Here is a 24,916-nt window from a genome sequence, read left to right on the forward strand (position 1 = left end):
AAAATAAACAAATAAACTTCAATTCGACTGACAGGGTTTTGAAGCAGTGCTTATGTAAGAAAATGTAATTAGTTCGAGTTAAAAAAAAATTCAACCTGATTCTGAAAGACTTTAAAGAAAATGAAGCTAAATGAGGATCATTTGTCATTACCGTTTCTATATTTGCGTAATCCACTTTTCTAATGATCTAATTTATGCAAGAAAACTAGTTTTTGATGTAATATTTAAGAAAGAGAGATTGGATTCAAGTTGATCCACTTTAAATCCACTGCGTTTCCTGTTGTGACAATTCAAAGAAGTTAAAGTTTTTTTAACCCGTTTTTCTGAAACTTCAGTATTGATTTTCTTTTCAGGAACCCCAAAAGGTTCCCAAGTTACTGGTTCAATCTAGAAACATCAGTAGGGCTGAAGAGTGGAAAACTTTTAAATTAAATTTAACCGTAACTTTGCGAAACTAAATAAACAGCAGGAAATACTTCTATAAATGTTTGTTTTGTCCCCAATAATTTGTAGAGAGCCCTGTTTCGGAAACATGTACCTAAAATAAACTAATAAACTTTAGTTCGACTGGCAGGGTTTTGAAGCAGTGCTTATGTAGGAAAATGGAATTAGTTCGAACTAAAAGGAATATCAATCTGATTCTGAAAGACTTTAAAGAAATGGAAGCTAATGAGGACCATATGTCGTTACCGCTTCTGTATTTGTGAAAATCAATTTTCCAGAGGTCTATTTTTGCAGGAATACTAGTTTTTGATGTAATATTTAAGAAAGAGAGATTGGATTCAAGTTGATCCACTTTAAAACCACTGCGTTTCCTGTTGTGACAATTCAAAGAAGTTAAAGTTTTTTTAACCCGTTTTTCTGAAACTTCAGTATTGATTTTCTTTTCAGGAACCCCAAAAGGTTCCCAAGTTACTGGTTCAATCTAGAAACATCAGTAGGGCTGAAGAGTGGAAAACTTTTAAATTAAATTTAACCGTAACTTTGAGAAACTAAATAAACAGCAGGAAATACTTCTATAAATGTTTGTTTTGTCCCCAATAATTTGTAGAGAGCCCTGTTTCGGAAACATGTACCTAAAATAAACTAATAAACATTAGTTCGACTGGCAGGGTTTTGAAGCAGTGCTTATGTAGGAAAATGGAATTAGTTCGAACTAAAAGGAATATCAATCTGATTCTGAAAGACTTTAAAGAAAAGGAAGCTAATGAGGACCATATGTCGTTACCGCTTCTGTATTTGTGAAAACCAATTCTCCAGAGGTCTATTTTTGCAGGAATACTAGTTTTCACTGCTCAATGTAAAATTTTTCAGATAACCACGCCTGAACTTGTTCAGGTGAAAATTTACCTGAAATACAGTTCAGGTGTTTTTCAGGTGTTTTTCAGGTGCTGTTACACCTGAAATTCACCTGAACTTCTAGTTACCTGAACTTGGTTCAAGTAAATTTACCTGAACTTTTTTTACATACTTTGTGTACATACTTTCCCTGTTTCTGGAATTTCAATGTTTCCGCTCGTTTGGTCATGTCAAATTCCGCTCATTTCCTGCATTTTTTATTCCGATCAAATTTCTCTCATTTCTTGCATTTTTTTTCCGCTCAAATTCCGCTCATTCCTTGCATTTTTTGTTCCGCTCAAATTCCGCTCATTTCTTGCATTTTTTTTTTATCGATTCCGCTCATTCCGGTCATCTCTTGCATTTTTTTGAGCGGAATTTGAGCGGACTCCTCGACTTGGGCTCTCACCTTTCTCACCACTATCATCTTCTACCGCAGCAATGACTTTCCTTTGAATTCAATTGTATTAAAGCACTCCACTTTATGATAAACTTAAGGCATTGATTTATTGGACTATTTTTTGAACAAAAAAACGTTTTAACCGACTTGAAAGCAAGTATTAAATTTTTGTCACCAATAGGGAGCAGTTAGTCTACCAGGCACAAATCTTTAAAAAAAGGCAGATACGATTAAAAAGCCGAAAATCGTTTTCAAAATCATAAAGGCTGAAGAAGATACATGATATTAAAGCGTCAACTTCAAAGTAATTCATAATTTTCTTACTCACGATCTTGTACGAAACCGCCATCTATATACGAAATTTTATTATAATTAAAGGTATATTATATATTTCACAATAATAGGATCGTCTTAATATATTTACTGCTTAGCAACTCATGCATTATTTACTGTCAAAACTTGCGGTGATGGGATTTTGTAAGATTATTAGTGACTTTAGCGCTGAATTTTTGTTAAAACAGCGGTTGTGGGCCGTGAAGGTTTCTTCACCGCATTCACTGCAATGAGCGCAAATTTTCGCGCTTTTCAGCGGTTACATTTCAACCCGTGTGGGATTATATCTCGGATACGGATATATCTCTCGGATGATATGAAAAATTCTATACGCAGGTCGACCTCTCATTGAGAGTTGAGCTATAAAATAACGCAAATTAATTCATTTTATTGCAGTAAGGCTTTTTAAATGACCCTAAGAGGAGCCTTGAAATCAGCATGCTAGATTTTTTAATCACAACCCAATCACACAATTGCTACAAAGGGTCCTTTACCTCTGTCGGGATTTCGGGCTGAAGTACCATACGGAAACCATCTATAATTAGACACTGCTAGACCCAGGTTACGACTGCTAATACCGTCATACGCCGAAATGACTACAACTTGAATCCACGTCTAACAAGACTCAAGTTCGCTTAAAATATTGAGTTTGCTCGAAGTGTGATCAGTATCAATTCTCATCAGACCCAACTAAGTTTTCTGATCCGGCCTCAAATGCACCTATAATTTTTTCTGAGGGGACCAAATTCCCGGGTTGACCATTATAGATAAAAGAATAATAACAATAATGAATTTTTCCAGAGGAAAGTACAGTCAAAGCACATATTAAGCAAAATTTACAATCTTTTGAGAGAGCATCATTCAGACATTTAGTCCGTTGAGCGGTGTCTCTTGAGCAAACAATTGATGAATCTGATTCCATTGATAAATACAAAAAGTCCCAAAATATAACTCCTGATTTTTGGCCACATCGCCGTAAAATTAAACTCTGGCCTTTCTTGTTTTAGTCGGTAAAAGAAAATGCTACAAGAGAAAACATAGGAGATGAGCATAATCACACATATACAAATTCCAAAAGCAGTACAATAATTTATCCATTCTCTGTTTTTTGCAACTTATTAACGATATCAAAATATTTTTGTCCAAACGAACATTTTGATTTAAAAGTAATTCATCCCTATTCTCAATTTTTCTTTTGTTATTCAATGTAAATTTTTCACAGTTTCTCAAATTTTTTAGCCGACAAGTGCTGTTTAGCAATTTTGAGACTACTTATTCTGTGATGAAGTTATAAACATTAGGGGTATCCGATTGTCGTCTGTGACGTTTTGTTAATAGCTTTAAAAACTCATAAACATGTAGTGCTCTAATGTAGCAGATTTCTCTAACTCGCCGTAGGAAACCCCAGTGCTTACCAACGCTATCGAAAACTTTTCAAGTCTGTTCAAGTCAACAATTTGCTTATCGTTTTATAAATAGGAGCACAACAAGTTTCCAATCACACCCCTCGAGCCGTATTTTTTACACATGACATGTGTTTTGATCTGCAGTTTCGAAAGCTATGTTTAAATAAATTGATGCACATTGTTGTACTTTTTTCTGATGAAAGTGCTCTTGTTTCCTCTGTTATGACTAAAGTAGCACCATTTGTACTTCTTTCGTTCCTGAAATCAAATTGATTAGAGTTTAATAAACTGTTTTTAATTACATGATGAACTCGGGAAAAAAGAATCTTTTCAAAGAATTTTGTCTGAGCCGGAATGATAGAGAGTGGGCGATAAATGTTCACTTTCGTTTAATTTCCCGTTTTATTTTAAGAAACTACTTCGCTTGTGTTTTAAACTTCAGAAAATTTTCCAGAAAAAAAACACTGGTTTATCAACATCTTTGCACTCTAACTCGTTCATCAAGCCAAAAAAATGTTTGAAGTTTTCAATGTTTGAGCAGTAAAACTTTTGATTATAGTATTGGGAACTTGCCTCCCTGTAGAAGGTTTTAACAAATTTATTTAGAACTTTAAAAATTTTTCTGCGTAGAATTTGTTTGGATTTCTCGTGTAATCTTTGAAAAATTTACTTTACTTGAAACCTGCAATCTTAGTCCGGCTAGTTAACCAACTTTTTTTGTTTTAGAAGTGGCATAGATAACAGGCAAAAAACTTTTAATGGATTTGATAACTTTTTCAATAAAGTCAATACAGGAAGTTGAATAAGGCGTGATTTTGGTACGTGTCTTTTCATTTAATAAATTAAGGTTAAAACAACGTAGTAAACGAGTTAATCATTTGCACTCTCCGTTATTAGTCATTGCAATAATTTTTAAATCCAACATAATAAAGATTAAATGGGTGCTGTGCTTTGTGTTAAGATACGCCAACAATTGCCCCAAAATGTGCGAAAAACAGAAAACGAAGCTGTTTGGTGTCCTGCACAGAGCTGTGACAAATAAAATTTTCTTTATCTCTAAATTTATTTTTACTGTTTGAATTTGTAGACCATCCTACCGTTTCTCAAAAAACAAGCATGATTGAGCCCGGTACTGATAAAACTGGCAGCAACTCCACCTCTCTTTTTTCTGTTGCTATAGCAAAACGAATCGAAACCTACAAGTTTTTATAATTGAGTTTTAATATCTTGAATCAGCCAATTCTCACTGAAACAAACAATCTCGGGATTTATCGCTTCCAAAGTTGCTGCGAACTCATCAAAAATCAGTGTAATTTCAACAATAAATTTTCGATCAATATTGTTTCTAGTCCGTTTTTAAATAACTTTTAAAAGCTGACTTAAAACTTTTCTGTTCAATTTGAATTTTTTTGTCCTTGTTATCATTACTCATTTGCGATTACTGAATTTTTTACCACTCAGAAAATTTAATTCTATGAATAATGCGGATTGATTACTAACCTTTAATTCTTTGACTTTCGTTTTGATTTTCAATTCTGCAGAAGCCAAGTCAATACAAGCAGTTGAATACGGTGTGATTTTTGTAGGCGCTTTTTTATGTTAAAAATAGAATCAAAACATCATAAAAAACGAGGTTATCACTTGCGCTCTTCGTAATTAGTCATTATATTAATATTTAATTCCAACATACAAAAATTTAAATGGAGCTTTGTGTTAAGATGCGGTATAAGGTATTTCTTAATCTCTAAGCTTATTTTCAATGTCTGAATTTTTGATTATCCTCCTAATTCTCACAAAACATTTCATTGTTAAGCCTGGTACTGAAAAAAGGTACAGCATCTCCACCTCTTTTCGTTCTGTTAGTATAGGAGAACGAAGCGAAACCTACACGTTTGTGTAAGGCAGGTTTAATGTCCTTAAACAGCCAAATCTCACTAAAACAAACAACCTCGGGATTGTTTTATTGTTTCAAATTTGCTGAAAACACATCAAATTTTTTTGTAAATGAGCGAATGGTCCGCATAATTCGCTGCATGTGGTATTAGAAAACCGTTTGAGCCGCTAAAAATTTCTTTATTTCCGTTATCGGTTTTAATTAGAACAGTCTATAAGGCAGATAGTTTGGGTTCGCCAATGAATTTCGGATCAATACTGTTTCTAGTCCCAATTTTAAATAGTTTTTAACTGGCGACCTAAAATTTTTCTGTTCAACTGGTTCCATGTTTTCAATTCTTATTTCCGATTACTGGATTTTTTACAACTCAGATAACATCAGGGTTATCCGATTGTCGTCTGTGACGTTTTGTTAATAGCTTTAAAAACTCATAAACATGTAGTGCTCTAATGTAGCAGATTTCTCTAACTCGCCGTAGGAAACCCCAGTGCTTACCAACGCTATCGAAAACTTTTCAAGTCTGTTCAAGTCAACAATTTGCATATTGTATTATAAATAGGAGCACAACAAGTTTCCAATCACACCCCTCGAGCCGTATTTTTTACACATGACATGTGTTTTGATCTGCAGTTTCGAAAGCTATGTTTAAATAAATTGATGCACATTGTTGTACTTTTTTCTGATGAAAGTGCTCTTGTTTCCTCTGTTATGACTAAAGTAGCACCATTTGTACTTCTTTTGTTCCTGAAGTCAAATTGATTAGGGTTTAATAAACTGTATTTATTTACATGATGAACTCGGTAAAAAAGAATCTTTTCAAAGAATTTTGTCTGAGCCGGAATGATAGAGACTGGGCGATAAATGTTCACTTTCGTTTATTTTCCCGTTTTATTTTAAGAAACTACTTCGCTTGTGTTTTAAACTTAAAAAAAATTTCCAGAAAGAAAACACTGGTTTATCAACATTTTTGCAATCTAACTCGTTCATCAAGCCAAAAAATGTTTGAAGTTTTCAATGTTTGAGCAGTAAAACTTTTGATTATAGTATTGGGAACTTGCCTCCCTATAGAAGGTTTTAACAAATTTATTTAGAACTTTAAAAAATTTTCTACGTAGAATTTATTTGGATTTCTCGTGTAATCTTTGAAAAAATTACTTTACTTGAAAACTGCAATCTTAGTCCGGCTAGTTAACCAACTTTTTTTTTGTTTTAGAAGTGGCATAGATAACAGGCAAAAACTTTTAAATGGATTTGATAAATTTTTCAATAAAGTCAATACAGGAAGTTGAATAAGGCGTGATTTTGGCACGTGTTGTTTCATTTAATAAATTAAGGTTAAAACAACGTAGTAAACGAGTTAATCATTTGCACTCTCCGTTATTAGTCATTGCAATAATTTTTAAATCAAACATAATAAAGATTAAATGGGTGCTGTGCTTTGTGTTAAGATACGCCAACAATTGCCCCAAAATGTCCGAAATCAGCAAACGAAGCTGTTTGGTGTCCTGCACAGAGCTGTGACAAATAAAATTTTCTTAATCTCTAAAGTTATTTTTACTGTTTGAATTTGTAGATTATCCTACTGTATCTCAAGAAACAAGCATGATTGAGCCTGGTACTGATAAAACTGGCAGCACCTCCACCTCTCTTTTTTCTGTTGGTATAGCAAAACGAATCGAAACCTTTAATATCTTGAATCAGCCAAATCTCACTGAAACAAACAATCTCGGGATTTATCGCTTCCAAAGTTGCTGCGAACTCATCAAAGTTCAGTGTAATTTCAACTATAAATTTCCGATCAATATTGTTTCTAGTCCGTTTTTAAACAACTTTTAAAAGCTGACTGAAAACTTTTCTGTTCAATTTGAATTCTTTTTGTCCTTGTTATCATTACTCATTTGCGATTACTGAATTTTTTACCACTCACAAAATTTAATTCTTTAATTCTTTGACTTTCGTTTTGATTTTCAATTCTGCAGAAGCCAAGTCAATACAAAAAGTTGAATACGGTGTGATTCTTGTAGGCGCTTTTTTATGTTAAAAAATAGAATCAGAACAATAAATAGAATCAGAATAGAATCAGAACAAAAAATAGAATCATAATAGAATCATAAAAAACGAGGTTATCACTTGCGCTCTTCGTTATTAGTCATTATTTTAATATTTCAATCCAACATACAAAAATTTAAATGGAGCTTTGTGTTAAGATGCGGTATAAGGTATTTCTTAATCTCTAAGCTTATTTTCAATGTCCGAATTCGTAGATTATCCTCCTAATTCTCACAAAACATTTAATGATTAAGCCTGGTACTGAAAAAAGGGACAGCATCTCCACCTTTTTTGTTCTGTTAGTATAGGAGAACGAAGCGAAACCTACACGTTTGTGTAAGGCAGGTTTAACGTCCTGAAACAGCCAAATCTCACTAAAACAAACAACCTCGGGATTGTTTTATTGTTTCAAATTTGCTGAGAACACATCAAATTTTTTTGTAAATGAGCGAATGGTCCGCATAATTAGCTGCATGTGGTATTAGAAAACCGCTTGAGCCGCTAAAAATTTCTTTATTTCCGTTATCGGTTTTAATTAGAAGAGTCTATAAGGCAGATAGTTTGGGTTCGCCAATGAATTTTTGATCAATACTGTTTCTAGTCCCACTTTTAAATAGTTTTTAACTGGCGACTTAAAATTTTTCTGTTCAACTGGTTCCATGTTTTCCATTCTTATTTCCGGTTACTGGATTTTTTACCACTCAGATAATTTAGTTCTATGAACAATGCAGAATGATCACTATTTTTTAAATATTTGACATTCGTGTTTGTTTTAAATTTTGCGAAAACCAGGTCAATACAGGAAGTTGAATATGGCATGGTTTTAGAAGGTGTCTTTTCATTTAACAAAATCAAATCAAAACAACGTTTCAAACGAGTTAATCATTTGAACTCTTCGTTATTAGTCATTTTATTAAAATTTAAATCCAGTGTAATAAACTTTTAAAAGGTGCTTTGTGTTGATATGCGCCAAATATTGCCCCAAAATGTCCCAAAAAAAGTAGATGGAGCTGTTTTGTGTCCTGCACAGAGCTGTGACACAGAAAATTTTCATAAACTCTAAGGTTATTTTTATTGTTCGAATTTGTAGATTATACTTCCGTTTCTCACAAAACAATTCATGTTTAAGCCTGGTACTGAAAAAATCTTCAGCACTACCATCTCTCTTTTTTGTGTTAGTATAGCAGAACGAACCGAAACCTACACGTTTGTATAAGGCAGGTTTAATGTCTTGAATCAGCCAAACCTCACTAAAACAAACAAACTCGGGATTGTTTTATTGTTTCAAAGTTGCTGAGAACACATCAAATTCTTTTTGTAAATGAGCGAATGGTCCGCATAATTCGCTGCATGTGGTATTAGAAAACCGTTTGAGCCGCTAAAAATTTCTTTATTTCCGTTATCGGTTTTAATTAGAACAGTCTATAAGGCAGATAGTTTGGGTTCGCCAATGAATTTTCGATCAATACTGTTTCTAGTCCCACTTTTAAATAGTTTTTAACTGCCGACTTAAAATTTTTCTGTTCAACTGGTTCCATGTTTCCAATTCTTATTTCCGGTTACTGGATTTTTTACCACGCAGATAATTTAGTTCTATGAATAATGCTGAATGATCACTAATTTTTAATTCTTTGATATTCGTGTTTGTTTTTAATTTTGCGAAAACCAGGTCAATACAGGAAGTTGAATATGGCATGATTTTAGTAGGTGTCTTTTCATTTAACAAATTCAAATCAAAACAACGTTTCAAACGAGTTAATCATTTGAACTCTTCGTTATTAGTCATTTTATTAATATTTAAATCCAATGTAATAGACTTTTAAAAGGTGCTTTGTGTTGATATGCGCCAAATATTGCCCCAAAATGTCCAAAAAATAGTAGATGGAGCTGTTTTGTGTCCTGCACAGAGCTGTGACACAGAAAATTTTCCTAAACTCTATGGTTATTTTTATTGTTCGAATTTGTAGATTATACTTCCGTTTCTCACAAAACAATTCATGTTTAAGCCTGGTACTGAAAAAAGTTTCAGCACTACCATCTCTCTTTTTTGTGTTAGTATAGCAGAACGAACCGAAACCTACACGTTTGTATAAGGCAGGTTTAATGTCTTGAATCAGCCAAACCTCACTAAAACAAACAACCTCGGGATCGTTTTATTGTTTCAAAGTTGCTGAGAACACATCAAATTTTTTTGTAAATGAGCGAATGGTCCGCATAATTAGCTGCATGTGGTATTAGAAAACAGTCTGAGCCGCTAAAAATTTCTTTATTTCCGTTATCAGTTTTAATTAGAAGAATCTATAAGGCAGATAGTTCGGGTTCGCCAATGAATTTTCGATCAATACTGTTTCTAGTCCCACTTTTAAATAGTTTTTAACTGGCGACTTATAATTTTTCTGTTCAACTGGTTCCATGTTCTCAAGTTTTATTTCCGGTTACTCGATTTTTTACCTCTCAGATAATTTAGTTCTATGAACAATGCAGAATGATCACTAGTTTTTAATCCTTTGACATTCGTTTTTGTTTTAAATTTTGCGAAAACCAGGTCAATACAGGAAGTTGAATATTGCGTGATTTTAGTAGGTGTCTTTTCATTTAACAAATTCAAATCAAAGAAACCTTGTAGACGAGTTAGTCATTTGAACTCTTTGTTATTAGTCATTTTATTAATATTTAAATCGAATGTAATAAAATTTTAAAAGGTGCTTTGTCTTGAGATGGGCCAAATATTGCCCCAAAATGTCCAAAAAGTAGCAGATGGAGCTGTTTGGTGTCCTGCACAGAGCTGTGACACAGAAAAATTTCCTAAACTCTAAGGTTATTTTTATTGTTTGAATTTGTAGATTATACTTCCGTTTCTCACAAAAAAATTCATGTTTAAGCCTGGTACTGAAAAAAGTTGCAGCACTACCACCTCCCTTTTTTGTGTTAGTATGGCAGAACAAATCGAAACCTACAAGTTTTTTTCAGCCAATTTTAATATCTTTAAAATCTCACTAAAACAAAGAATCTTGGGGTTTTATTGTTTCCAAAAATGCTGCGAACACATCAAAGTTTTGAGGAACTGAGTGAATTATCTAAAAATTTAGCTGCATTGAGTATTAAAAACCCTCTGAGCCGCTAGAGTTAATTTCACTTCAGTTATCAGTTTTACTTATTGAAGTGTATAGGCAGATAATTAAATTCAACTATAAATTTTTGATCAATACAGTTTCTAGTCCCGTTTTTTAAATTATTCCTAAAAATTGATTTAATGTTTTCGTTGATTTTTTGAAGATTTTTTTCCGATTGGCTGATTGCCAGAAACTCACAAAAAATCATTGAAAATCACTGAAAATCAGAAAGTCATTGGAATTCTTATTTTATATCAGGAGAAAGAATGGCATACAGTCGGCTGATTCTTTTATCATCCGACACTTGTTGAGCTGTACTTTTGTTATTTGTCCTTAGTTTAGCTTCCATAGTTGGTAAGCACTCATCAATATACACCTTGTCTCTGTTCAATGAATTTTTTGTTTAAATTTCCATCAAGAGGCAATCAAATTGTGTTTATCGTCAATCAAGACAATTTTAACAATGACTGATGGCATTAATCTGTAAGGCAAATTATCAAAAACAGGCATAATATGAAAAGCCTTTGTCCTGACTCAACAAAAGGTTACATCCCCAGATGGTCTAAAAAAATTTATTAATCAATCAAAAATCGACAACGTTTTTGTGCGTCGTTCAATGTTGCACAATTTTTGCTTTGATATCGTTTCGTATCCCTTAGTTGCTCGTTCAGGTCATAAAATATCGCTTTGAGGTTTCGCAACCCCAACTCTAAGGCACCTGATTGGATCACTTTTGCCTCACAGAACAGTTGTCGAATTTGTTGCAGTTGCCACTCATATGCACCGTCACTATTCGTAATCTGATCCAATTCGTTAGAATAATACGAAAAAAACTCTAAATAGACAGTTTAGTTTTGATGATTGTTTTAGAATAATAGATATCAATTTTCAAAAGCAGAACTTCTCTCTCTCTCTCTTTAAGGAGTGGTCAAACGAAGACAGCAACGGTTCAGCTACTCACTTCAATCTTGTCAACCCTGTCCAGGCTATGTATGTCGTCGTGCAGAAGTTGGTAATCATATACCTGACCATACATATATTTGAAACCGGGTCTCAGAAGGCACTAAATTATCACATTTTACAGTTACATATACCAAAAATTCTCCATATGCGCTTTGAAAAAAATCAAGTCTAGGGTTTCTTGGCAACTATATGCCAGACCATAAAGACTTATGGTGACATGCATGACCATAGAGGGTGAAACAAAAAAAAACAATTTCCATGGAAGTCTTGGCAATCAATGCAAGATCATGCAGTGAACTTTGTTTGTGGCCTGTATGGAACCAAAAAAGGTTCCTGAATATGGTTGTCAAGAAATTTCAAGGCTGGTTGTGTTCGAAGTCATCTCATAGCAATTTGCCATTGGGTCTGCCTCTAATCAGATTACCATACTTTTTCAGGTCCTCCAGCTCATGTTTTCAGCGCAGAAGTATCACGTAGGTGGTTGAGAGAGTCAGATTAGAAGATATTAAGGCGTGAGACATTATTATAGGTTGCGAACATAAAAATTGAGACGCTGATTTCAAAGTCTATTTTGGAGCTAGATAAATATCAGTTTTGGATGTTTCTCTTTTGATTCAGCCCCTGTTGAAATTACGGCTCTCCCAACCGGGCCCAGGTTTCAAACTTATGCCACTCCCTAATTAGCGGGAATTAGAGTGTGATCCGTAATCCACTCCTTTTTTGGGGGGGGTGGGAAGAGAAAAGATTGTAAGACTGTAATTTCAAGAAATAGCACCATTTTTACACAATTTTCTACACTTTTTTACAATCTTTTCAAACAGTGTATTTAAGGGTGTAGCGATAAACAACTCCAATCTTTTTCCATCATTATGCTCACTGTCAATTTTTCCAATTCTTTTTACAGTCATCACAGAAAATCCTTGACCCGGGCAAAAAAAATTATTTCAGAAAATTTTGGATATAGGCCCAATTGTTTTTCCTTAATCGTTTGTTCTGCTGATCAGAAATCTATTTTGAAACAACTGAAACTCTCAGTATAACTACAATTTTTAACCGGATAAAGAAGACAAAGGCCCTTATGCGACAATTTCAAATGCCTGAAAACAATTCAAAATGAGAAATAGCAGCTAATTTTTCTCAAATTTATATTTTAGGATATGATAATTATTTTTTCTTCAGATTCAAAAATCAAATTTCTCGAAAAGGGTTATAGGCTTAATTGGGATCTAATCAAGGTTTGAACCCTCCTAATGCGGATTTCACTCCTATTTATTGCGAAAAAGAGAAAAGAGTGTAAGAGTGTAATTTCAAGAAATTACATCGTTTTTACACTTTTTTCTCCACTTTTTTTACTCTCTTCTCAAAGAGTGTAATTAATGGTGTAGTGACAAGAAATTACACACTTTTTCCATCATCATGCTCTGTCACTTTTTTACTCTTTTTACACTCTTCACAGAAAATCCTCAACCCGGGCAAAAAAGTCGTTCGGAAAATTTTGGCTATAAGCCCAATTGTTTTACCTAACTCGGTTGTTCTGATAACGAAATATCTATCTTGGAAAAAATGAAACTCGCAGTATAAAGATGATTTCTAACCGGACAATTTCGAAAGAAGACAAAGGCCCTTATGTAACAATATTAAGCGTCTGAAAACAAATAAAAAATGAAAAATAGCAGCCCCTCACAGCGCGAACAAACGATCACCTGTCCAATCCAAGCTCAGCTATTTATCTTGTATTCTCTTAGTCAGAATATAATGTTGCAAAGTCCCATAATTAATTATGTCGCAGATGCTGATCTTCTATTGCGATTAGTAGAATTATTTTTTGCCACCAATTTGCCTAGTTTTTCTCGAAGTTAATTTCTATGATATGATAATTATTTGTTTCCTGAGATTCAAAAATCAAATTCCTCAAAACTGAATACAAGCTTAATTGGGGCCTAATCAAGGTTTGAATTCTAAAAGTTTCATAAACATCCGCCGTGATTCGTGTGAATGTTTTTAAGTATTGTGATTTTAGCGATGACTGGATTGAGAGCAACTGACCGTATCTCTAAAAATTCTTAAGCTTGCAAAAATCATTCATAAAACATTTGGAAATTTTAAGGTGATTATTAATAACATTTGCTGACTTTTACAATGAAATTTTTTTTCCACGTTTTCCTCTTGTTCGCGGTAAAGATTTAAATCATCGCTTTTAGCATTTAAAATAAACTTTAACCGCTAAAAAAACGCCTTGCTCATGGCAAATTAACGCATGTTTCTATAAAAATGGGTGAATCAGATTTAAAAACGAGAGAAATTTCATGATCTTAAGTGACCAGCTTTTGCAGTGTAAGTTAACCGGACAAGAACCCATCGCCTTCAACACACTCATCGTTAAATGAATCAGTAATGTCAGCAATGTCAGCAATGTCAGTGACATACCTTGACTTCAGTCCTGCAGTAGAAACTGTATTTAGTCCAAGTGAAGAAGTCATCTGTAAAATATTGAAGGCAGCGGTTTGAAAAACATTGCATGACGGTATAAAATATGACCCCTGCGGCTTTGGCTATCTTGCATCAATTTCGTTTCTCGAAAACTAACGATAGATTTGTCACCACTAAAGTTGATATCGCCAGTGCATTACTTTCAAGCTTTACAATCTCTTCTTCCGTGACAAACAAACACGTGATCGCGGAAGAAATGTAACTTTTCAACTTTGCAATGATGACGTCTTCATTCATTTTCACTTCTCTGGAATGCTAGTTGATATTTTACACAAAAACGAATGCATTCGCATGCAAATGAAGACCAGCGTTTTGAAGTGAGCATAATGAAAGAAGAAAAGATTCTCTATAACATGTCTGTTTGTCTTTCAGAAACTGGAAGGATCTGTTCTTTTGGCCCTCCTCAAATTTTGTTTGAGTGCAGTAGTATGGAACTACAAGATGAGAAGTTTCATCAGCCAATTCATTAAAAACACTGTCTCCATTTATCTGTACAATTGATAAACAAAAAGACTTGAAACTGAGGAAACACAAACAAAATAAGCTACTCTAAACTGATCCATGGGCCTTAGTACACACAAGCCTAAAAGACTAATAGGGAGGCTTGCTTGCACTCGCCAATTCCTCTGAAAGCAATCCCAATTAGAATTTCCAGTGTCTGAGGTTGTACATGATCAAACAACTGTAAAACGTACAGTACCTTCTTCGAAGTGATGCTGCATCTCCTTGAGTAATTTATTTTTGATAGAGCCAAGCAATATTTCAAACGTCCTGGTGCTCATTGGTGTCAATAAGATAATCAAGACGTTCTAGCCAGTAAGACCCATTTTCAACTCTTTTTTGCACACAACATACGACATACTGAAGATTACCATTTGCAGGATCAATTATTTCGAACCCCTCGGAACTGCTCCATTTAGTTGATTTTTTCAACATAGATATCTTAGAAGCTGAGCCAGTTTCGCAGTTTTCTTACGTGAGTTTAATTCTCTTTCGGGAACTTCCTCACAAAGTAATGCCATTTTTGCTAACTACTCAACTTCTTTTCCGGCCACAATACTATCATCAAGATACCACGTGTGTTTCAGCAAATTTTGGTCCTTTTCTTTGATCGACTTTATTTTTGGCCACATCGTGAGAGCTAAGAAGAGGACCCAATGGGTGGCCCTGTTGTATACCCGATATCCAAAAGAACACAAAACTGTGTATTGAGGAGCAAAAAAATTGAAAGTTGCATTACCTGTCATGCGATCTTGAGCTTCTTTAGAAGTTTCAAATCTTTTGACTAAATTTTAAGTGATTTGAAAATCTATTTGTAAAAAAAACCGACGCTCAAAGTTGAATCAATAAACTTCTCAATTGGACTGTTTGTTGAGTGGATGATTGTTTCTGCAGCTCGCTCAAAAAATACTTCAGGTTCATTTTGTTCAAAGACCTCTTGACCACCTGTTTTGGATTCTTTGACTAAACTCTTGAGTTGTCGAAAAAATTTTCAGACATCAATGAGACGTATACCACCTTCGTTTTCTTTTAGAGCGGTTGAAGATCAGCCACACAGTGGCTCTGGAAAACTAAACGGAAAACAAAATTAAAATTCAATATTGCTTTTACTTATACCCTTTAACTGCGTTGATCCTATGTCGCTTTTCCTTTCAAAACTAGTGGTTTTCCTTACAAAATTTGAAATTTGTCCGCATTTTCTTTACATGGTAAAAATTTCTCAAGGGTGAAAAAGCGTAAGTGATATCCGTTTTGATACACTCTACCCCAGGTTTTAATATCACAAGACGTATTATCTGGGTTATTTTCAAGCCAGTTTACATTACTCCTCTGCCTCCCCTAACACAAGCACACATACACAATGTGAAAATTCTTTACTGATAATGGCTGTAATTGAAACCAAAAAACTATTCGGTGCCGAGAATCTCTGTTCTAAGTTCGGAAAAAATTTTTTTAACTTTTTACTAAAGTAGTTCAATGTTCAGTTTTGATCGATCCATACCAAGTCCCGCGGACCTCCGAGGCATTGGATTCCCGTACCAAAAGTTCAGCGGCAATCCATCAGTACTAATTCAGAACAATTTCAGAGAAACTTCAAGTTTCAGAGAGTGATCTCTAAATTTCAGACCCCAACTGTGAAGTGATCTCTGAATATCTCTGAATAAGAGCAAAATTCAGGGATAGTTATGAAATCAGAGCAAAATTCTGTAGTCTTCTGATTCAGAAGATAATTCAGAATGAATCACTGAATTAGCTCTGAATCAGACAAATTCACCGCAAAATTTGACCTGAATTCGGTTGAGAGTTAGGTGCGGGTTATGTTTTGCAGATTCACAACAGCAGCAGTTGTGGTGTGTTCATATCAGCAATTGGATACGGAGTGGGACCACTGAAGGTAGTGAGCCAATTTGCTATCAGGGATGACGACCTTTTGATCATGAGAGTCGCCGACGGTCCGGCATTTTTTCTCATCCGGCATTTTAAAAGCGAAAAAATAAGTTTCAGGGTCCTATATGACAAGCAAAGAGGCCCGGTCCTTTCAAATCTTGAGTTCTGACCGACAAAAATTATCCCTTTAATGCAATAATTTTGGTAACCAGTTACTCCGGCTCAAAAGACAACAATGTCAAAAGAAGTCTGTGAAAATGTTAATTTGGTGTCAACTGTTCTATCTGGCATTCAAAATTCTGTTTTTTTTTTTCGTTCAAGTTTTGTTGATGAATCCCTGAATATATAGGGATGATGATGAAGCAAAACAATTTTTTTTTAATTCATTTTGTTTTAGTTCTCTGCGGATCGACTTAAACTTATCTTGAAGTCTGAATGTTTACACAGAATGCTTGCTTTTTAGATATTAATCGTTTCTTTCCAAAAGTTTTTTATCATAAAATAATTCCGAAAAAATCTTCTCTAATGACCTCAATTAATTTCTCTAACTCCAGATTTCGGAATTTTGGATCTCTATATTTCGGTGTTTTGGAGTTTTTCGTTTTTAAATTTCTAGATTTCGATAAGCAAAACCGCCCAGGTAAGAAATAAAACACAAAAAAAACAAAGAAACTCTCGGAAAATCATGAAAAGACCTGTTATCAAAAAACTTATAATTCTATCATCTTTTGGAAGCTTAAATGATCGATCGAAACGTCTTACGCAAATTGGAGGCGCTCAATTATGACCAGATTAAATCAAAAAACAACAAAATCTGCTCATTCATTCTGCTTAATTCTGCAATATTAACTTTATCATGCAAGAGCTTGCAAGTTTGCTTTTTCGACAGCAATTTTGCAAGCTCTTCCAAGATTAATTTCTTGTTGGCTAGTGTTGCTCAATTGTCTCAATAACGATGGCGCAAGCCATACAATGCGGGTTCATCAAATATGTTCTAAAAAATAATAATGCTAAGGCGTTGATTTTTTTTACCAGAATAGGAAATCTAGCTAAACATATTAAGGTTATTGTGAGCTTTAGAGATGTATAAATATTGAAAATTGTAAATGCAGAAGGCTTAGATGCTACCAGAAATCAATTTGTAAGCATCACCTTCAGCACGGGAATACAACAAACTATTGATGACTAAATATTTAAAAGGATTTAGTACATTTCCCTTAATACTCTCTTTTTTAATTTCCTTTTCAGGTTTCCGGTCACATCAATCAATTCTTTTTTAGAGGTCTCATTGCTTTTATCTGTTTGATAGCTTTGTTGCCTCCAATTTTTAACGCCTCCCCTATTTTATTTACTTCTGATGAAAAACTAAAAAACTACTGATGAAAAATTTAGGAAAAAAATTTTTTAAAACGTTGCTTTGTGATCCATCTTTGGATTTTGGTCATTCCCCCTCCTTAATTTTAAACTTCGTATCAGAGTTAACCTCCAAATAAATTTTGTAATCTTAAGTCAAATATAATAAACTGGGAAGAATTGTTGTGATGATTTTGTTCATTTCGCTAAGTACACTCATTTTTAATTTTTTAATACTTTCAGCTCCTTTTGATCGTTTTTTATCAGGCCGCTCATTGCAATTAGCAGCAGTTTTTTTATTGAAAACATTTTGTGTGACTAAATTCGTTTAGTTGCAATTCTCTGAGGAGCGACTGAAACATTTCTTGATGTCTGAATGCGTAAACGCAGAATGCTTGCCTTTTTATTATTAACTGTTTTTTTTTTCAAAAGTTCGTTAATATAAATAAATTTTTCAAAAAGCTTCTCTAATGGCCTCAATTAATTTCTCTGACTCTAGACTTCGGAATTTTGGATTTCTATATTTGGGTGTTTCGGAGTTTTTCGATTTCTAAATTTCTAGATTTGGATAAATAAACCCCCCAGATAAGAAATAAAGCACAAAAAAAACGAAGAAACTCTCAGAAAACCACAAAAAACCTGTTATCAGAAAATTTATATTTCTATCAATTTTTCTTTTGGAATCCTAAATGATCAACCGAAACGTCTTACGCATATTGGAGGTGCTCATTTAGGAATAGATTAGCTTAAAAAACAATATCTGCTGCTCATTCATCCCGCTCATTGATCTTGCAATATTTGCTCATTCATCTCAACAATATTTGCTCATTGATCTTAACATTTTTTGTCATTGATTTTGTAAGATTAACTTTATCATGCAAGAGCTTGCAAATTTGCTTTATGACAAGAAAACGGCAAGCTCTTCCAAGAATATTTTTCCGCTGACTAGTGTTGCTCAATTCCCTCCAAAATGATGGTGCAAACTATACAATGTGGATTCATCAAATATATTCTAAAGAACAGTAAGGCTAAGACGTTGATTTTTTAACATTATGAGAGATATAGCTAAACATTTTATAGTTATTATGAGCATTAGAGACGAATAAATATTGAAGATTGTAAGTGCAGAAGGTTTATAAGCTACCAGAAATCAAAAAGTAAGCGTCACCTTAGGCACAGTAATACAGCAAATTTTTGAAGACTAAAAATTTAAAAGAATTTAGTGCATGTCACTTAAAACTCTTTTTTCTCCTTTTCGCTCATCTCAATCAATTCTTCGTTAGGGCTCTCATTGCAGTTATCTGTTTCATAGCTTTAATGCCTCCCCTTTTTAATGCCTCCCCTATTTTATTTACTCCTTATGAAAAACTAATTATTACTGATGCAGAATTTAGGAAAAAAACTTTTTAAAAAGTTGCTTTGTGATCCATCTTTGGATTTTGATCACTCCCCCTCCTTAATGTTAAACTTCGTATCAGAGTTAACTTCAAATTAAACTTTGTACTCTTCAGTCAGATATAAAACACTGAGAAGAATTGTTATGATGATATAGTTCATTTCGCCAAATACATTCATTTTTACTTTTTTTATTGCTTTCAGCTCCTTTTGATCGTTTTTTATCAGGGCGCTCATTGCAATTATCTGCGGCCTTTTATTGAAATCATTTTGTTGGACAAAACTTGTTTTGTTGTAATTCTCTGGGGAGCGACTAAAACTTATCTTGATGTCTGAATGTGTAAACACAGAAAGCTTGGTTTTTTATTATTAATTTTTTCTTTCCAAAAGTTTGTTAATACAAATAAGTTTTTTTTCAAAATTCTTCTCTAACGGCCTCAATTAATTTCTCTAATTCTAGATTTAGGAATTCTGGATCTGTGTATTTCTCTGTTTTGGAGTTTTTCGATTTAAGGATTTCCAGATTTTGATTAGCAAAAACACAAAGGAAAGCAAAACAAAACACAAGTAAACAAAAAAACTCTCAGAAAACTACGAAAAAACCTGATATCAAAATACTTAAAATGGTATCATCTTTTGGAATCTTAAGTGATCAATCGAAAAGTCCTACGCATATTGGAGGTGCTCAGTTAGGAATAGATTAAATTAAGAAAAACAATATCTGCTGCTCATTCATCCCACTCATTGGTCTTGCAATATTTGCTCATTCATCTCAACAATATTTGCTCATTGATCTCAACAAAGTTTCATCAATGATCTTGTAAGATTAACTTTATCATGCAAGAGCTTGCAAGTTTGATTTTCGACAAGAAAACTGCAAGCTCTTCCAAGATTAATTTTTCGTTGACTAGTGTTGCTCAAGTTCCTCCAAAATGATGGCGCAATTTATACAATGTGAGTTTATCAAATATATTCTAAAGAAAAATAATGCTAACACATTGATTTCTTAATATTATAAGAATTACAGCTAAACATATTATAGTTATTATGAGCAATAGAGAAGTATAAATATAGAAGATTGTAAGTGGAGGAGGTTTAGATTCTACCAGAAATCAAAATGTAAGCGTTACTTTAGGCACGGGAATACAGCAAGTTATTGAAGACTAAATATTTAAAAAGATTTAGTATATGTCACTAAATACTCTCTTTTTAATTTCTTTTTCAGGTTTCCGCTCATATCAATCAATTTTTTTAGGGCTCTCATTGCATTTATCTGTTTGATAGCTTTGATGCTTCCAATTTTTAAAGCCGCCCCTATTTTCTTTACTCCAAATGAAAAACTAATAAAATACTAATGCAAACTTTAGGAAAAAACTTTTTAAAACGTTTGTTTGTGATCCATCTTTGGATTTTGATCATTCCCCCTCTTTAATTTTAAACTTCGTATCAGAATTAACTTCCAAATAAACTTTGTATTCTTCAGTCAAACATAATACACTGAGAAGAATTATTGTGATGATTTAGTTCATTTCGCTAAGTACACTCATTTTTATTTTCTTAATACTTTCAGCTCCTTTTGATCGTTTTTTATCAGGCCGTTCATTGCAATTAGCTGTAGTTTTTTATTGAAAACATTTTGTGGGACTAAATTCGTTTAGCTGCAATTCTCTGAGGAGCGACTAAAACATTTCTTGATGTCTGAATGCGTAAACGCAGAATGCTTGCCTTTTTATTATTAACTGTTTTTTTTCAAAAGTTCGTTAATATAAATAAATTTTTCAAAAATCTTCTCTAATGGCCTCAATTAATTTCTCTGACTCTAGACTTCGGAATTTTGGATTTCTATTTTTCGGTGTTTCGGAGTTTTTCGATTTCTAAATTTCTAGATTTGGATAAGTAAAACCCCCCAGATAAGAAATAAAGCACAAAAAAAAACGAAGAAACTCTCAGAAAACGACAAAAAAACTGTTATCAAAAAACTTATAATTCTATCATTTTTTTCTTTTGGAATCCTAAATGATCAATCGAAACGTCTTATGCATATTAGAGGTGCTCAGTTATGACCAGATTAAATCAAAAAACAACAATATCTGCTCTTAGTCATAAGAGAAAAAATGCCACCGAAACTGACCTTCATATAGGTCATTTCATATTTTCATCAGTTCAACAGATGGTAGCCACTGCATATTTTCATTGGTTCAGATGGTGTTACATTTGTAAAGAGCATCCAATCATTTGCAATGGGGAGGATGAAGAGAGAAGGCGAAGACTATTATATTCAGATTTAGCTGAGCCTGAAAATAACTTTTCCTTTAAAACAAAACTTGGAACTGTTTCCCTTTCCCCAACTTAGATTATGACCCTTTCTCGAGCAAAAATGAATGGTTATCTTTATCAAGAATTCCAGCCAAATTTTCTTGCAAGATCTTGCAAGCTAGCCATTTTTGCAAGATTCCGGCAATGTTTTGCCACTTGGTCTCAACTAGGACTTAAGTTTAACATTTTTGGATGTTTTCAGCAATTGGCACCACTATATCAAATCCCACAAAAGGTGCGAAAATTCGTGAATAGAGTTTAAGATATCATTTTTCTGTCCAATCAGATCGTAACTGCACTGTACATCAGTGTGCAAATCTTGGATTGTAGGTAATTAAACATTGAACATAGTTTAGAAAAGGTTCCAATTCTATGCTACGTGCAAAAGGCGAGGCGGTTGTTGAAACGATCTAATTTTTGAACATTATTGTCATTACTTTTAAATCAACATGTAGTAACACCTTTCATAACGATTTACATACCATCAGTAATGGTGGTATGGTCTCACAGGGACAGGGGAGGTGAGAAGGATAATTTCAAGATTTTCAATTTTTCTACTTTCTACCCAATTTATAACAACTTTATGAATTTCTCGAAATATGATAAATTATTGGAAATATGCAAACTATGTTTTGAAATCATGCTTCTCCCCTCCCCTGGCCCTGTAAGCCCATATCACCATTACTGTTATCAACGCAAAAACACGTACTCGCTTGCTATGTTTAGAACGTGAGTTGTTTAGAACGTGAAGAATCATAGGTAAACATTCCTGAGTCGAGGACTGTATCATTAGGTCGATGAACTAACACTAGTTAAGTAAGAAATTAAAACGAATGCAATGAGCAATTTTATCAAAAACAATTAACACGAATTCAAATAGCAACCCAGGTCGAGGTTTGGCGGTTAATTTTTATAAGAAATGCGGTGAACTGCGGTGCAAAAAAATAATTTTCACTACGTTTTTTTAAATATGTTTGCGGTTAATGCGGTGAATCGCGGTGAATTATTTATTTTCACCGCGTTGTCAGTATTTTACAAAAAAGAAACTTCATTAAAAGGATTCGACCCTCTTACCTACTCCATGCCTTCAATTTCTTATTCCACTGCGCCGACTGTCACGCACTTCTACAAAATTTCTTTAAAAATTAAATCAGATTCAGTAAACTTTGGAAAGCAAATGCAAAGAATTTGGCGCTGAATTTTTGTGAGAAATGCGTTGAAATCCGGTGAATTTTTCTTTCACAGCCTTGACCGCAATCACCGCATGCACAAATTCACCGCATTCACCGCATTTCTTACAAAAATTCAACCAAAAATCTTGACCCGGGTTAGATAGGTATAAATAATGCAGATCGAAAGCCCAAAAGATTTAGCTGCGCCACCTGAAATTAAAGAGTAGCGTCACCTTAGGCACAGGAATACGGCTTAAGTTTGAAGGCTGTAATTTTAGTAAATTTCTTATGGAAAATCAAAAAAACTGATGCAGAGAAAAGGAAAAGCATGACTGCAACGTTGCTTTGTGATCTAGTTTTAGATTTTGATCATTCCCCTCCTTAAGTTCAAGTTTCGTATCTTTGCTCACTTCCAAATAAATTTTGCATTTTTCAGCCAATTTTTTATACATTAGGAGAAGAGTTTTAATGAAGAAATAATACAATTCGCTAAATACTCTCATTTTCAGTTTTTTAATGCTTTCAGCTCATATCGATCGTGTCTTATCAAGAATTCCAGCCAAATTTTCTTGCAAGATCTTGCAAACTAGCCATTTTTTTGCAAGATTCCGGCAAAGTTTTGCCACTTGGTCTCAACTAGGAATTAAGTTTAACATTTTTGGATGTTTTCAGCAATTGGCACCACTATATCGCAGAAGGTGCGAAAATTCGTGGATAGAGTTTAGGATATCATTTTTCTGTCCAATCAGATCTTAACAGCACTGTAGACTTGTGTGCAAATCTTGGGTTGTAAGTAATTAAACATTGAGCACAGTTTAGAAAAAGTTGGATTGCAATTCTATGCTACGCGCAACGGATGCTACGTGCATCCGTTGAATAACATCTTTTTTTACTTCGTTTTGTCAAAAAACTTTAATCACTAAAGAAAAATTTGACAAAGAGATCAATTTTTGTTAGAATAGGGTTCGTGGAAAAATTTTTCGGTTTTTATACTTGGAAGCCATTTGGGAGGCCATTTGTAAGCAGTAAAAAAGAATTGAGTATTCGTTTTGATTTTTTGGTTGAACAAATTTCTCACAGCTGCTTCACATACAGTGATCAAATTTGAGTGTTGAATTCTGTTTACTACAGATTAAAAACAATTGTTGGTTGCGAAAAAAGTTCAGAACGTTGAGGTTGTCTGTTCGCAAAAGTCCAAACTTCAAAAAACCTAAAGTATATTGGAAAAGCAATTTCAACCATCAAATCTTCATTCCTGAAATCAATCTTCTATTAAATTTCTTCACAGTATTGAAAGTTGGGGACATAGATATAAAGGGCATTTGAAAAAGATCTCAAACATCAGTTTTTCCTTAGTACTCTATTTTGAATACGTTTGACTTTTTGAAACCAATAGCTGATGATACTGAGATATTGAGGAAATTGAAGAATGACTGTGGTTGTCAAATAACATAATACATGTTTCATGCGAATAAAGGCTTAAAAAAATATTTGATTTCTTCAAAAAAACATTAACCTGCACACGTCTTTTCTGCTCGGAATTAATTGCATTTACTCCGAAGACCTGTATTTCGATCCAAACTTTGCATATCAATTGAACGACACTTGATCCGATACTTGAACAGTTACATGACAATTTACCGAATGCTATAATAACAATGCCAAAATACACAATGCCATTATAGCCAATGCACACGTTCGTTCATTTATCGCAGTACAAATTAGCAGTTGCTAATGCACGTTTTTTTAACATACTCAAGCGGATAATATAATCCCAGATTTTGTTGCAATAGTTTCAAACAAAGTCCCTCGGGCCGCTAAATCATGGCAATAGCCATCAATTATGTTAAGACATGTGTGTAATAGCGAGAACTAAATTGCAGTAGTTAGATTGGCATAGGGTTTAATGGCATTGGATATAATAGCATTGGGTATAATGCTTTCTTGGGTTTGCCGGGTCACCTCTGAACTGGTAAACAAACAAAATATTCTCTTCAAATTTGTCCCAAAAAAGCAGCGAAACAGTCTGAAAAAAATAAGCCCAACTGAACATAGAGTTAAGCATACCCACAACAAATAAGGAAGAATCTGCTTAAGTTAGTCTTATGATTTTTTTACATTGAACAATTGTTAAGCTGATTACAAAATAATTTTTTCTACCAAAATATATACTTTGAAACAATTTTTTGGATTAATCTCAATTCATATCAATTAAAACAATGCATTCAGAAGCTTAACTAATAGTTTTTGTTTCTTATTTACTTCTTGGTTATATTTACATTTTTTCGGGACTATTTAGACTGGAG

The 24,916-nt window shown here is 33.6% G+C and overlaps 1 protein-coding gene across 4 annotated transcripts in view; it reads left to right on the top strand.

Moving 5' to 3' along the window:
• The window catches only part of LOC142349576 (uncharacterized), a 72,313-nt gene that overhangs the window by 45,693 nt on the left and 1,704 nt on the right, over window positions 1–24,916 (top strand). The window contains exons 5-6 of one of the 4 annotated variants that reach the window (XM_075401228.1): window positions 16,316–16,439; window positions 21,264–21,574. In XM_075401228.1, coding sequence (XP_075257343.1) covers window positions 16,316–16,439; window positions 21,264–21,475 — 336 coding nt within the window. In that variant the 3' untranslated portion in view covers window positions 21,476–21,574. Of the gene's footprint in view, window positions 1–11,455; window positions 11,542–14,358; window positions 14,644–16,315; window positions 16,440–21,263; window positions 21,575–24,916 lie in introns of those variants that run through there. The other 3 variants (XM_075401230.1, XM_075401232.1, XM_075401229.1) reach the window with 3 other exon arrangements.

The sequence above is a fragment of the Convolutriloba macropyga genome, chromosome 11 (genome assembly GCF_964194025.1).
Source record: "Convolutriloba macropyga chromosome 11, txConMacr16.3, whole genome shotgun sequence".
Classification (NCBI taxonomy): domain Eukaryota; kingdom Metazoa; phylum Xenacoelomorpha; order Acoela; family Convolutidae; genus Convolutriloba; species Convolutriloba macropyga.